The sequence below is a fragment of the Naegleria lovaniensis genome (assembly GCF_003324165.1).
Source record: "Naegleria lovaniensis strain ATCC 30569 chromosome Unknown tig030, whole genome shotgun sequence".
NCBI classification, from domain to species: domain Eukaryota; phylum Heterolobosea; class Eutetramitea; order Acrasida; family Naegleriidae; genus Naegleria; species Naegleria lovaniensis.
In genome coordinates, this window is record NW_025407852.1 from 370,022 (window position 1) to 385,157 (window position 15,136).

Genomic DNA, 15,136 nt, shown 5'->3' on the forward strand with positions numbered 1-15,136 from the left:
AAATGTCTCTGATCACTTGTGTTTTGGAGGATGGTTGCAATTTACAACGAATCGATGATTATTATTCTCGTATTTTTCATGAATTCAAATACAAGATGAAATGCGGAAAGAAAATCCAGTTTTCTGGAAAATTTGTTCATGTCAATACAATTTCCGATGCTGGCAAGCCGTTGAAGCATCCTAGCGATGTTAAAATTTCCTACAAATTGGCAATGATTATTGTTTCTGATTTTGCCAACGATCGGATTGTGTTCTTCAACTTATTTTCATTTCAATATTGGTTTTCCATGCCATTGAATAGGCCTAGTAAAATGGATCTAGATGACAATGACGACTTGATTATTGTATCAAACTCTTCGCAACTTTTTAAAATTGATTTAAGAAATAGAAAAGAAATATGGAAAATTGAAAGAGTTGGTCTTTCTATTTGTGGAATTGCTATAGAAAAGCACTCGAATAGAATTTTCCTTTGTGACATCTCTTTTACGAATCCATGTATTCAAATAAGAGAACAAGATGGAACCTTCCTCTCTAACTTTGAACTTCCCAGTGCTCTGTTATATCACCCCTTTTCTATCGCTTTCGATCCAATTTGCAATAACGCATACATTTCATGTTACTATCAACATGTCATTATTATGAGGTCTATGGATAAAGTACACGATGTAAAAGAAATCATTGGAGGATATGGAGAAGACATTGAATCATTAAGGCAACCACGTGGAATATTATTGGATGGAAAACAATTAATTGTATGCGATTCATGTAATTGTTGTATAAAACTCTTCTCCCTTGATGGTCATATAATTAAGTCTTTCGGGAGTAAGGGAATAGGCCTTGATCAATTTCGGTATCCAGCTGCTGTTTGTCTGAATGAGCTCAATGGGGAACTCTTGGTGGTAGACAATACAAATCATAGAATATTGGTGTATCGATGATATCCCATGAGAGATGAAGCTTTGAAAGTCGCTCTCAGTTGATCCTCGCTTGTGAAACAGAGAAGCTGTGGACGTCCAATAAACCATCCCATCATTCAAAAATTCAAAACATGCTGAGTAGAGGCTCTTACTTCCGAAAGTTGTTCTCTTTCAATTATTGTAGCACCAATACAACTCCTCTTCAATGGAGATTCAGCCACAACGGTACACTATCCTTTGTTTGCAATCATCCTCGTTTTTTTCAAAGTTCGCTTCAGCATCCGCTTGGAATGGTTGAAGAAAACAAAATGCTCGCATCATCCAACAGCAAGGCTTCCGAGCCAAAGAAGATTAAAATTCTTTTTGTTACCGGCAATGAGAATAAGAAGAAGGAGGTTCAACAAATCATGGGAGATGAATTCCAAGTCGATTCGCTCGCTATTGAATGTAAGTGAATAATGTCATTTGTACGATGGATTTTAATTTTTGATATTGTGATTTTATTGTTGTTAAACAACTCTAATATTCCTTTTTATAAATCCATCTTACATATATACATGGATTTAATCATCATCACGATGATGAAATAGTACCGGAACTACAAGGAGAAATTGAAGAAATTTCAAAGGAAAAGTGTCGTATTGCCATCCAAAACGTTTTGACAGATCCAAGAATTGCCTATAAATATGGTTCTGAACACGTGATTGTTGTAGAAGATACCTCTCTATGTTTTAATGCTTTAAATTCATTACCTGGACCATATATTAAATGGTTTTTGGAAAAACTCGGACATGACGGATTGAACAAGATGTTGGTCGGATTCGAAGATAAGAGTGCTTCTGCTGTTTGTACTCTTGCCTATTGGCATCCACAATGGTTACAAGAACAACTCAAGAAAATGAAAGGTCATTCTCATTTGCATGACCATGGAGAGGGTCATCACCATCATCACCACGGAGAATCTGGATGTTGTGACCATGAACATCACCATGGAGAAGGTCATGAACATGCTTCCGAGAATACAGAATGTTGCAAAGGTTTAACTCCAGAAGAATGTTGCAAGAACAAGGAAGGTGGTGAAAAGTGTTGTGATAAGGAAGAATGCTGTGATAAGGAAGGTGGAGATGAGGAATGGGAAGATGAGGAGCAACATGGAGAACATGGGTGTTGCGACGATCATGGATGTTGTGGAGAAGTTGAACTCAAGTTGGATCCATTAGTGATCAGAGGTGACACCAAAGGTATGATTGTTCCACCAAGATCAAGCGACGAACCTGCTTTTGGATGGGATCCAATTTTCCAACCAGAAGGTTTCTCTCAAACTTATGCAGAAATGTCAAAAGAGCAAAAGAACTCGATCAGTCATAGATACAAGGCATTTAAGGCTTTGCAAGAAGTGTTGTTGTCCAACAAATAAACGGCCCTGACAAGTTCGAATTTATATGCTTTTTTGAAAGTTGTCAGTTGTAGAATTCTGGGCTGGATGGATCACCCCATTCTGAGTCGCTGCTAGAACAAAGTTGAGAGAAATCCCCAACGTCAGATATGCAATCTGTAACGTCAGAGTTGAAATCATCTAACCCAGCATCACTGAACATGTCATCCAACACATCATCACCATATTCTCCCAAATCCTCATCATCGCTATCTTCCCAATGCTCAAATTCAGCTGTCGATTTGGCCTGTTTCTTCAAGTTGAATATTTCAACCAGCTCCATGAAATTAATCCAAGCAAAACTTAATAGTCTCGAATCACTCTTTTTGTATGCTACGAAATACCATGCGCTGCAGCCAGTGAAATATTTCGCTGTGGATCAACATAATCGTTCTGAAAGATACGTACCTTGCAATTTTGTACTTTGCGTTGGGATCACTAGAAGCTTCCGTAACCATTTTATCGAACTTTTTTCTGAAATGCTTCCAATAATAAACCATATTTCTAGAGATGCCCTCCTCCACATCTCTTTGTTTGCTGCCATAGGTCTTCACTTGGCCAGTAATCCAACCTGAAACTAATTCAGCCTGTTTGGAGTTGATTGTTGTATTGAATATTACTGTTGCTAACACCTACCTCTGTTTCCACTCCAAATTTTTTCATATCACTTGTTATTAAGAACTCGTATTCATTATATAGTCCTAAAACCTTATCAACAAACATTTCAAATCCTTCAAAGCAAAAATCTGGATCATATACGTTCGAATTATTCAATTCCCGTTTGAAAAAATCCTTCTCTTTGATCTTCTCTTTCAAGTCGTCATAGAGCCGTCCTAAAATTTTCTTTGATTTATAAGCTTTTTTGGTGACATGCTGCATAAAGTGAGGATATGCAGAAATTGAAACCTTTGAATCAATATCTGCAAATTTTCCAGTCTTTGCACTGTCAACAGCAATGGAGTGTAATTCACACAATCTCAAGCATATATCAGAAAATATTGATTTTTCTTGTAAGTCTGATTGAGCTAGATGAAGGTTAGCAATGATCCCCAAGTTGTCTCTTGTAAAGTACTCCATTAAAAAGTTAATAATATCAGTCTCTGTCACGTTGTTTTCACGTTGCGGTTCTTCCTCTTTCTCAAAGGACATTGGTGTTTGATTTTCCATTGGAAAAATCAAATCAGGTTCCCAACTGATGAAAAATACATCACCGTCCAGATCTTGAATAATATGAACATAGGGTATAAGAAATTCAAGTTGGGAGCAAAATTTACATACCAGATCCAGAAATCATGCTTGAAATGGGTCTTTCTCCTTTCTGAGGAAAAACCAGCACATCATGAAGATGTTGCAGCTCAGGATAATCAACAGCTTCTACTTTTCTAATGTCACCAGGATGAAAACAAGGGTTTTTAGAGACAATACATGTTCCTTTCACAACTCCATATTCTGGGTTACCATAGCTTGGTGAGAGATTAACAAATATTTCGTTTTCTTTTAGAATTCCGTATTCGTCCATTATCCCAACCAAGCAAGCCGATTTTTGTACATAAATTTTTGATTTTGTTTCCAATTCTTTGATCGCTCGATGTCTAAAACAATAGAGTAATTGCTGTAAAAATGGTTCTTTCGTTGATATACCATTTCTTAAACAGGTACATATGTATGATTTGAGGTGAGAATGACTCAATGAAACCAATGCGTGAGCTTCTTTTGGATTCTCATTAACTACCTTGATTCTGTTCAACATATCTCTCTGGTATTTCAAGAATATTTCGTCTCGAATACCTAAAGCAGAAAGAATGGTAATAAATTGTCGATTCAAGTACCCCATGTTTCGTTTTGCTTCTTGGACTATTTCTAAAATTTTTTGCTGAGAGGGAAATTTAAGCTGACTTTTACGTAAAACCATTTGATGTTTGGTTAGAGTTGGGTCCACAGATACAACTCCCTTAAAACCAGCAAATCGTATTTGAAATGCTGAAGGACGAACCTCCGTGCTTTTGCGGATTTCATGAATCTTATTTGCAAATTCTTCAGATATTTTTCCAACACCATCACTGAATATGTACTTTTCAGCTGTGATATCTTCAATCACTAAATATTCATCATCAGATACCTCAAAAGATGGATAGGTGGCGCTGTTGAATGGGTTGTTACATGTACAGAGAGTGTAATACTTCCACTTACCTAAAACATTGCCCAACTCTTGCAGCATGTTTTGCAACATTTTTGATTTCTGAGAAATCTCCCATATACTCTCGAATATCTTTAGTAGTTGGTTTTGAGCTCTTTTGTAAATAGAACCAAGTTGATGCTGATCTAAGTTGTGCGGCAGAAAAGCCTAAAAACTTTAAATCATACCCAAACATCGAGAGACCTTTGTCTAAGAATTTTTGTAGTCTGGAATCAAGATTCTTAAACTTGGCAGAATACAGCTTGGCCATGTCGTCGTCAAGAAAGGCGACTCTAAAAAAAGAATCACGATTCTCCCAAAAATGTCGTATGACTCTGTTTGTCGTGTCAAGTTCAGGAAGTAAATAGTATACCTTTGTGGGAGTTATCAGAATCTTCTTCATTAGGCATACATCTTTAGATTCCTGGTCAGTAATGAGACCGGTACGACCTGCCGATAGTCTTAGTTCTGAGGTAGACTGCTTTAGAAACGTAGAGAGCTGTTTGTGGCAATCATAAATTCTGGGAATCACTTCAGAAAATCTGTTGTAGTAGATGCATTCCAAGGCAGATAAAACTTGTTGAGGCTATAACTGGTTAACAATGCGAAAAACTCTTGGTTGTAATTGCAACAATGAAATATTCCATGAGATTCTAAAGACTTTAAATGATATCTGATATTAAAATCAAGCTTCTTTTTTTTCTCTTTAACGTCTCTAAAAGTTTCTTTTTTGTGTGTTAATATTTTGAATTCGGGAATTAGTGTCTCTTTATACTCATCAATTAGCCCAAATTCTGTGAGTTTTAGTGTAAAGATGTTAAATCTAACAACTTCATAAGAATGGAATAATTGTTTTCAAACAACTTACCCTTGGTCTTGCTTGTCTAGTTCCATTAAAAAACAAAATGCTTTTCCAACCTTGTAAAATATTGGGCTCGAGTTTGCACATATTCTACTGATATTCCTGTTGGATATAGGTTTACTAGGTGTTGATGTTAATGGTGACGCATTAGCAGAATGATCTGTTAATAAGGGGGACAGCTTTGAATGAATGCAAATATATCTTTTTTCATTCTTATGATAGAACGAAATGCACTGTTCTCTTGAAATTCCAGAAAATGGAAAAGACAACTTGAAATATTGTGTATCTGATTGGAAAATCACAATTTGCAAATAACGATGATATGTATTAATTTCTAATCGGATTCGCTTCTTTTTCAATTTTTGTTCATAAGCAATAAATTCCAAGTCTGCGCAATTTCCGCACTGTAACGGATCTTTGTTCCATACTCCAAAGTTTAAAGTTAAGCATCGGATGGAAAAACTGGTTTGTTTTTTTTCTGTTTTAATTTCAATTGTTTTTTTTGCATAATTTCGGCGTCCTTGATTGGAGTGTGCTCCTCGCTTGTACTGAACAGTCTTCCAATCATCATTACTAGTTCCAACGTTTTGGGAAGTATTGGCATGTTGATGATGATTGGAAGTGCTAGGAGAAACATGTGAAGGAAAGCCTCTTCTTTTCATTTTTTCTGCTGCTGGCCAGTCCTTGCTCTGATTTTTTCTTCAAGCAAAATATATCAAGGGAGCAAGCAGTACTATTCTCTTTGACGAATCATCGTTACGTTCTGGTTATGGAAGCTACATAAACCGTTAAACAAAAAAAATACACTCTATTAAGGCTTGCAGGACGATGAAAAAAACAAAAACATTACAGGGAGGAAGAAAATCAAAAGGAGGAGCAGATTCAAATAGCCCTTACTCGTCCGTGAACTCATCGGTCTCATCAAATGGAAGCAACGGATCGAGAAACGGATACAGCGCTGAGAACATTGCTCCATCATCTGAAATTAGGACTATAGAGAGAATTAAAAGCATAACACTACCTGACACATCGGTATCATCGACCACAAAAAAAGCTGGGACCGAAACACTCACTAACTCTGCTGAAAAGACAACCCCTACTAAATTGCACAAACGGTCTGACAATGAGCATCAGATTTATACCTCACCGGAATCAGAAATTTCACCTTCATCACGGACAGTACGTAGTATATTTTGTCCTTACTTTCAACATAATTTTTGTAGTTGTACAATGAACAACAAGAACTGAGAGAACGTGTGGATCAATATCTTAAAGATGCATTTGAAAACCGACTTGCCTCAATGATGAATTTAAGGATGCAGATGGAAGAACTTGCCAACGCACACAAACAAGAGGAAGATTTATATGTACAAACTATCAGAGATATACTAAAACGAAACACATTCGAAAACGAAAAACGAAGAGAGATTGAAATCAATTTGAAAGATAAAATTTCAGACATGGAAAACAGGCTTCGGAGCGAGTTTTTTGAAAAGCAAAAAACGTTCGAGGAATTTCAAACCTTCAAAGAGAAAGGAACGTCAATCATATACAGGTTAAGAGACTCGTTGAAAAAGATAACAGAAAAATACAAGGAAGAAAAGCAAAAGAATATGATCTTAAAAAAGCAACTGAAAGAATGTGAGGACGCCTGGGAAGAAGAATCAGTAAAACGTGAGAAATATGAAAGAATTCTTGCGGATAAGCAAAGTATTGGAGAAGCATTGTTGCAAGAGAAGTATCAACGGCTAAAGGAGCAAAATAGTACACTTCGAGATGAGATTGCATACCTAAAATCTACTCAAGGAAACGTTAAACTCACAGAGCAACATTCGCAAAGCGTTATGAAAGAAACAGAACGAGTTTTGGAGTCCAAGTTAAGGGAGTTCCAAAGATTATTAGAGGAGGAAGAGTCTCTTATTGAGGATCTTAAGAAAAAGGTGTCCATGAAAAATCAAGAAAATTCCGAGCTCCGTAAAGAGTTAGAACGGTTAAAGTTTGAAAGGGGCCTAAACATGGACATTAATGATGTATCCGCAGTAGAAATTCCTAAGGAGTACTTGGATGTTTACACTGAAATTAAGGGACTACTAGATCCAGAGGATCATGTAAATCTGCAAACAGATGCCAACCCCAAGGACAAAATCAAATCTCAAAATAGATTTATCAAGCTGCTACTAGCGAAGTTAAAATCCGAAGAGAATGACAGAATTAAATCCAGTGAGCAAAATGTGAAAATTATCATGGAGCAAGAAAAAACAATATCTTTCCTCGATAAGAAATTGAGAGAATTGGAAAATATTATCATAGATCAGAGAGAAGAAGCGCAAAGGGAGCATGAAAAGGCTCAACGTATCATGCGAGGACAAGGAATCATGGAAGAAGAGGTGGATGAGCACAACAAGCTCAAAGAGCTGGAAAAGAAGCTCGATGACATCACGCAAGATTTGAATAGCTCCATTCAGTCAATCCAAAGTACAGAGCTTGAAATTAGGCCTACGATAGCAGAGACTACAACAGAGAAAGAAATAATTCTTGATCAAGTTAACGAGCAAGACCTACCTACAGAAAATAATGCTCAGCCAAAAGACGATCCAAATGAGCTGATTGCAGAGGGTCAAGAGGTTGATGACAATAATTAAAGAACAAGCGTCTATTCTGTTTTTGTTTTTTCTGTGCTTTCTTGTTGTGAAGCCTCTTTCTTCTTTTTCATTCTTTCAAGAATTGCCTTTGTACTAAATTCTGAAAGGTCACCTTTCGATAAGAGCACATTTCGGACTAATTTAAGTTCATTTTCTCTCTTCTTTTTCTCTTCTTCTGTCTCCACAGGTTCTGGCTCGCTCAATGACGAATACATGAACGCACCAATCACAATTTGAACAGTGACAACAGCAGCAACTGCTCCATAAATTAATCGATTATGTGCTGAATATTCAACAATAACACCATTCAATAAATAATGATAGGAATAATAAAATGCAATAAGTGGTAAAGTAAACATTGCAATGGTAGTCACAAAGAATTTGTTTCTTGCAGTAATATTCACGGGATGACTTGAATAACAATAAAATTGCAAAATAATCTCTAATGCTAATTGCATAACCTACAATAACGTCGGAATGAATGATGGATTAGGCGGAAGAACTTTTTCTGGATTTGATGATGATGTCGTGTCCGAGATATCAGAATTACTTGTCGTAGTGTCCTTTGCATTTTCCTCTGTAGTTGAACCCTTGTTTCGAGTCTTATTATTGCTTTTTTGCTCTCTCTTAATTTTAATGTATGGTTTCAATTCTTCATCATCCTCAATATCGGAGCCGAGCTCTTTTAAATCCTCTTCAGTTAATTCTATTTGCTCTCCGTATTTGAGTAATTCATCATCATCCATCTCCGAGATGGATTTCTTTGGTTTGTTGGTGTTATCTGTTGTTGGTGTGGATGAAATCATTTTTTTGATAATATTTTCGAATTTTCTATTTAATAATTTGTCGAACCTTCCGAATTTGGCATGTTCAGTATTGTCATGCAATTGAGTAACAAATTCACCATTCAAAGAAAGATCATGTTAATCAACCAATTTCAATGAGTTCATTTTGATGAATTTTAAAAGAAGAGAATACGGTGCGTCAATCTCGCGACAGCACACGCACATCACATGAGGAAACCAAAAAAATTGTTCCCGAGAACGACCTTGTTGTGACATGTCACTACACTCCCTCTCTTCATGGCTGTCATCATCGATACAGCAATACTCGACAGTGTCATGGCTCACTCCCAAATCTCATTTCCTTCTTCGTATCGTAATAACCTTGGCCTTTATTTACACTGCTGGATTTTTCTTGTTTTTTCGTGTGAAATCACAAGCCGTTCTTCCGAGAAGTGAAAAAATTGGCAATCTTGATGTCAATAACAACAAGTCGACGTCCCTATCATACCCGAATCGTCAAAATTTTATTAGAATTGATCAATTACTACATCGATATGAACCTCCTAAAATTCCTTCCATTTTCCAATCCTTTGAATATCAATTTGGCAGTTATGACATTGGAGAAAATGATGATCCCAATAATTTACCAAATTCACAAAGTTTTTTCAAAGCATCGACTTCACTCTTTCACTCCACTCAATTACAATCAAAATATTTACTTCAATCTCAACATCAATGTATCATTCAAAGAGAATGGAATCGTGTGAGAAATAACATTCCATATACAAGTTGTAAATTTGAGAATATTTGTATCAATCGGAGAGGAGAATGGATTTTATTTTCAAACTCTAAACATGATCGTGTCATGAGTGGTCAACGTTGGATTCACACCACAGCCTATCATTCCATTGATTCATTACAAATTCGAGTGAACACATCACCCACACTCATTTTGAAACACGATGGTCAAGTTCTTAAGAAACAACAACAACAACCATTTACATCACAACACTACAACAACCAACCTTCATCCAATTTTACTACCATGATTCTTTCTAAAAGATTTAAATGGGTTTCAACTCCAACTTTGGTCTTCACACGACATGCCATGGGAAATTTAGGACATGCTTGGTTAGATAATTATTTACCTTTATTTAACTTGATGATGATATTTGAATATGTACAACGAGAAAATCATATTCTCTATCTAGATTTTGAACAAGATCATGTCGATGAAATTGCACATCTTTTTTCAAACAAACCAGCGCTTCAACAATGTGTGAATGAAAATGGAACTTTTATTGAAGAGGCACCATGCATGTATTCTCCTCCTCGTCCTGAACAACTTGATAGAATTGGAGATGAAATTGATACTTGTTTTTCATCAGTATTGTCAGGAAATGTTGGATCTTTTTTTCAACACATTGAACGGAGAGATCATATTCTACCTGCTTTTAGAAATTACTTGTTGAACAAGTTGAAAATTCCATATTCTAAATTTTTGGAACGACAAAAAACTCTGGTCATTGCTATTCAAAATAAGCCTTTGCATTCAAATAATAAGGATGCCATTATTAATGTCGATCACATTGTGAGATATTTAACCAAGCTGAAAAAACAAATATTGGATCGAGTGAATCAGCGGAATGGCAATGCATATGAAAAAATTGAAATTGTGAATTTGAAATTAGAGTCCATGTCTGTGGCTGCACAAATTGAATTTTTCACAACGTTGAATGTTTATGTGACCACACAAGGATCAGCATCTTACATGTCACTCTTCATGTACAACCCAAATGCTGTCATGATTTATGTCCCATTTTGTATGAAAGAAACATTCATGTGCTCGGATGTGAATGCAAGAGTTCATGAAACTTTTTCAAATGTACGAACCATTTCTCTCATGAATCATCTCCATTTGGTTCAGTGTGTCACAGAGAATTCAGACCAAGCGCCAGGATTTCCTGTGAAGCCATTCGACGTCACTCCTACTGATTTTAAAGGCAATTGCCACGAACGAGTTCAGCCTAAAGGGCTGAAGGAGCTTATCATCAAGTCCCTTCAACGAGAATTGTAGTTCTACAAACAACATGCCGCCGTAGAAGTAATGCAAGCTCCTCTCACAGCCATGCATGGTTTATGACTATCACACAAAAATATGAACTGCATTGTTGCCATGTTCACAGACAAATAACTCGCCTATAATATCGGTATGGATAATATATATTGAGAACACATGTGACAATCCAATCAATGGTGAAAGATACAAACCTGTTAATTCATTAAGACACATGCCTGTTGGTAAGCATAGTTCACTCTCCATGTTTTTAAGGTCATCATTGAATGATTTCACAAATACACCATCTTTGGTAAAGACTTGAATCCTAAACATGTCACTCACAATGATATTCCTCGAAGCTCTGTCATAGACAACAGAGACAGGACATTTGAACTCTCCATCTTGATCTCCGCTTTTCCCAATCACTGTCTTTACTTTCCATTCTTCAATAGATCCACATATGCTTAGTATGACTATTTTGTCTCTACCATAGGATGTCTCTGTAACAATCAAATCATTCTCATCAGTAAAAGCAACTCCACATGGTTTATGAACCATGTCCGTAATACATTTTTCTTTTAAGATTTTGCCAGTCTCTGAATTAAATAAAGTCAAATAATTTCCCTCTTCCAAGCACAACACCATGAATATGATATTTGGTTGCAGAGCTCGTTCTTGTCTCAAAATTGCAATTCCTAGAGGGTTAGCACGAGTGAATGTACTCCAAATGGGATCACAGTTGGTTTGATCCATCGATGCTTGGATTAACTTTTCCAAATCAAATTTGAAAATAGTATCCTTATTTCCAAGTATGAGTGCATCATGATTCATTCCATCATAGTTTTCTTCGATTTGTAAATGATAGGTCACTCGTTTTAATGATACACTTGAATTCTGGAATTGGAAACGTCAGAAATCAGAACACAATGACAAGCGTATGAAATAGCGACATCTTCGGGTTCTTTCAGTTCATCTTGTTGATGTCCACCTTGTCTAGAAACCTTTCCGAATGTATGCACTCGATAAAACTGGTTTGAAAATGGAATGGCAAGCCTTTCATTCCGATATTTCATCATCTTGTCTTTGAATTTTTCCATCAACAACGAACGGAACGTTGTAGTCCCATGTAAAAAATTGCAAAGTTCAACCATAGCCGCAGAAGAACAACTTTCAGACATTTTTAAAGAGCCTTTTAAATTTGATGAACCTGTTCATGACTTTATTTATGGACAGTTGTAAAACGTACCAATAAAAACGTCTTTTGAATTCAAATAAAAAAAATATAGCATGATTCCTTCTCACGTGGACAAAAGCATCAGGGTGATGCAGATTCGAATGGTCTTGGTCATTCAATTTCTTCAACCAATACATTGCCCATTTCATCATTAAAAGGTTCAACCATTCATACCGTAGCACCATTGAATTCAACATCCTCTCGGAATTCAGATTTACAACTCTCATTCCCGAGAAGTCATTCTAAAGAGGCTCTCAAAACGACGACGACTTCACCTCCGACCACATCACCAACCTCTCAAACAATTACCATAGTACCTTTCCATATAGTATGATACAAGAGATGCATCATCATCATGATGAGCCATTCTCTTATCATGCACCAAGTATCTCCCGAGATGAAAGTCAGCTTCCCCGAGTCAAGAATTTGTTTGGTGTGCCTACCCCTCGGTTTTGTTCCTATATTGTGAAGGGTGTGCATGAGTTATACACGACTATAGGACCCAATATTTGTGGATGGAATTTACTGCATAACAAATCCATAGAGGAGGTGGAGCAATTGACCTTTGAACAAGTTCAACAATTTTCTGAAAGAGTCACTCACAACAGGTTTTTAAATTTTTGTGCACATGAGAACCTCATTACGATGATGCAACAAAATCCGAGATTTAGAGATGTGGTTGTTTCCGTGTGCTATGCAGGAGAGTTAAAAGTTTGGTCATTTGACAATAATTTCAGTCCTCTCAACGCTGAAGGAAATCCATTCAAGTGCATTGGAGTACTGGACAGAATACCGTTTTCACACCGATGTCAGTGTGGATTTTGGAGTACGGATGGTACCAAATTCCTTGTTTGTAGTGAGGGATATGGTGGAAGATTGAGCGTTTTCAATTTCGATCCAGAAACTAAAACCTTAACTCTCATCGATCAGATGATTGGATATTATCCTATGGCTTCATTTATAGCCCCTGAGAATAATCCTGAAAACAGGCTGTTCATTCTTAGTGTTGAGCAAATCAAGCAAAAGAAAGAGTATGGAGTTTCTGTGAACTTGTTTGAAGTAACAGCCACCTCTGTCACACGCGTGCACAGTTTGGTACTGAATACGTGCGGACCACTGTGCACCACCATGCAGGTTAATCCAACTGGAAATTTGGTTGCATTCGCACTTCAAGACAGAAATATTCGAATTTTTAGAGTAGGGGACCTGTTTAATATTGAGGAATGTTGCACCTTTAAAGCCATAGGAAGAGGTACAATATTTATGATGCAAATTAACGAATCAAACCAATTAAGTTTACACAATTGCGAGAAAAAAACAATAGATACCTATCAAATTACAACAACTTGTAAAGTCCAATATGAGGCCACCCTTATTTCCCAGCATTCACTCAACTCCTCAGCAATTTCTTTGTATTTCTTCAAGTGGATTGACAGTAGTATGATATGGGCCTATATCGATTCTGAATTTTCGCTTGTGAAGGTTAGGAATGATTCCTCTTTGACTGGCATCCAAGCTGGAAAGAAAATGTCATTTTTGCGTTTTCATGACCTGACATGTTGTGGTATTGATTTTTCACCAGGTAAGTTCTTTGTTTACTCAAGTCCATGACCACTAAAAACAATCAATGGCTGAACAACCCAACACTGAATTCTTGTAGACGGTGAATATATGATCACTGGTGACTTTTTAGGACAAGTAATGCTATGGAAAACAAATAGTACTTCTCATGAGCCGCTAATGACTTGCACGGTTCCAGGTTCAATCAGAGCTATCTGTGTCAAATGGCATGAAAATTGTTGGACTAATTTTGATGAGGATCCTACCATGATTCGACGAATTTTATCCGTATTTATAGGATCATTGGACAAGAATGTACACTGCTGGAATATTTCATTAGACACTCTAGAGACTATTGACGACCCTTTTAGCAATATCAAATTTTCACTAACTTCAGACATTGTTTGCCTTAGATGGTGCAATGGTGTTTGTCCTAGATTACTAGCATGTGGCAGTAGTAATGGAATGCTTTGTGTGATGGAAGACAATGCAAGAGAGTCACCAATTCTTAAAATCAAATTGGCCATTATTGGCCACAAACCTATCTTCCACAACACAGATTCTCGATTTGGTTCAATTTCGCAATATTCAGAGATTTGGAGCGTGTGTTTTTCACCTTGTAACAAATACGTCGTGACATGCAGTGAAGATCAAACGACAAGAATTTTTGATTTACTAGGAAATCAAATTCATTCCTTAACAGGTCATACAACGGCTGTGACGTCAGTGGAGTGGAAATATATTAAGGGAATTGGAGAAGTAATTTGTACCTGTGCCGACGACAGAAGCGTCATGATTTGGAGACTTAATACTCAATATGCCGACAAAGATAAACACTATCACCACTATCATCAGTTATATGAGCTAGAGAAACAACAACGTAAAGTGGATACAAATTTTGATGACGATGATTTCGACAAGCAAGAAAGACATTCCATGGATCGATGGGGACTTTATCATGTTTTCAGAACAGATCAATATGGACTGGATTGGCACACGTTAACATACTTACAAATTGAACCCAAAGGTCACCGAGTCGCCGTTTGTACTCAGAATGGATTTATTTTTGTGTGGGATTTGAGATTGAGAAAATTATTATCCTTTGGAAAAGCTCACCAAGGATCATGTGAAGGACTCAAGTGGGTCACTCACGAAGATCGAAATTTGCTGGCCACTTGTAGCAGTGACTGCACCATTAACATCTTTGACATGAATCAACAATAAATGATTTAAAATTCATAAATTGAACCTTTCCAATCAAAAAAATGCTTCGGCTGCATTCGAAACGCCTCCTTTTCAAACAGGGAACAAGCCTTGCTTGCACCAAGTACTATTCAAAACTTGATGAAACCATCATGTTCTATATTTTCTAATCTAACTACAAATTCATCATCGTGGTCCAACACACGATTGATTCAATCAATAGATAATCATAGCCCGATTTTAATGAACACTATTCTCTAAAA

At 36.7% G+C, this 15,136-nt stretch overlaps 8 protein-coding genes across 8 annotated transcripts; 5 read left to right on the plus strand and 3 right to left on the minus strand.

The window, feature by feature from the left end:
- Positions 1-2: 2 nt before the first annotated feature.
- C9374_007740 (uncharacterized protein) lies at positions 3-938 on the plus strand (the record flags this gene model as incomplete). The annotated part of the gene is made up of 1 exon (XM_044697739.1): positions 3-938. The coding sequence occupies one exon, from the start codon at positions 3-5 to the stop codon at positions 936-938; it is 936 nt and encodes a 311-aa protein (XP_044546364.1).
- Positions 939-1,225: 287 nt separating this feature from the next.
- On the plus strand, positions 1,226-2,334 carry C9374_007741 (uncharacterized protein; the record flags this gene model as incomplete). Its single annotated transcript, XM_044697740.1, has 2 exons — positions 1,226-1,364; positions 1,508-2,334. The coding sequence occupies 2 exons, from the start codon at positions 1,226-1,228 to the stop codon at positions 2,332-2,334; spliced, it is 966 nt and encodes a 321-aa protein (XP_044546365.1).
- A 43-nt stretch (positions 2,335-2,377) lies between these two features.
- Positions 2,378-6,052, minus strand: C9374_007742 (uncharacterized protein; the record flags this gene model as incomplete). Its single annotated transcript, XM_044697741.1, has 6 exons — positions 2,378-2,702; positions 2,761-2,939; positions 2,989-3,572; positions 3,631-4,493; positions 4,543-5,070; positions 5,397-6,052. 6 exons carry the CDS (start codon positions 6,050-6,052, stop codon positions 2,378-2,380), a joined length of 3,135 nt encoding a protein of 1,044 aa, XP_044546366.1.
- A 166-nt stretch (positions 6,053-6,218) lies between these two features.
- Positions 6,219-8,032, plus strand: C9374_007743 (uncharacterized protein; the record flags this gene model as incomplete). Its single annotated transcript, XM_044697742.1, has 2 exons — positions 6,219-6,569; positions 6,614-8,032. The coding sequence occupies 2 exons, from the start codon at positions 6,219-6,221 to the stop codon at positions 8,030-8,032; spliced, it is 1,770 nt and encodes a 589-aa protein (XP_044546367.1).
- An 11-nt stretch (positions 8,033-8,043) lies between these two features.
- C9374_007744 (uncharacterized protein) lies at positions 8,044-8,838 on the minus strand (the record flags this gene model as incomplete). Its single annotated transcript, XM_044697743.1, has 2 exons — positions 8,044-8,443; positions 8,498-8,838. The coding sequence occupies 2 exons, from the start codon at positions 8,836-8,838 to the stop codon at positions 8,044-8,046; spliced, it is 741 nt and encodes a 246-aa protein (XP_044546368.1).
- Positions 8,839-9,091: 253 nt separating this feature from the next.
- C9374_007745 (uncharacterized protein) lies at positions 9,092-10,894 on the plus strand (the record flags this gene model as incomplete). Its single annotated transcript, XM_044697744.1, has 1 exon — positions 9,092-10,894. The coding sequence occupies one exon, from the start codon at positions 9,092-9,094 to the stop codon at positions 10,892-10,894; it is 1,803 nt and encodes a 600-aa protein (XP_044546369.1).
- Positions 10,895-10,963: 69 nt separating this feature from the next.
- On the minus strand, positions 10,964-11,707 carry C9374_007746 (uncharacterized protein; the record flags this gene model as incomplete). The annotated part of the gene is made up of 2 exons (XM_044697745.1): positions 10,964-11,016; positions 11,089-11,707. 2 exons carry the CDS (start codon positions 11,705-11,707, stop codon positions 10,964-10,966), a joined length of 672 nt encoding a protein of 223 aa, XP_044546370.1.
- A 745-nt stretch (positions 11,708-12,452) lies between these two features.
- C9374_007747 (uncharacterized protein) lies at positions 12,453-14,894 on the plus strand (the record flags this gene model as incomplete). Its single annotated transcript, XM_044697746.1, has 2 exons — positions 12,453-13,692; positions 13,771-14,894. 2 exons carry the CDS (start codon positions 12,453-12,455, stop codon positions 14,892-14,894), a joined length of 2,364 nt encoding a protein of 787 aa, XP_044546371.1.
- Positions 14,895-15,136: the final 242 nt, after the last annotated feature.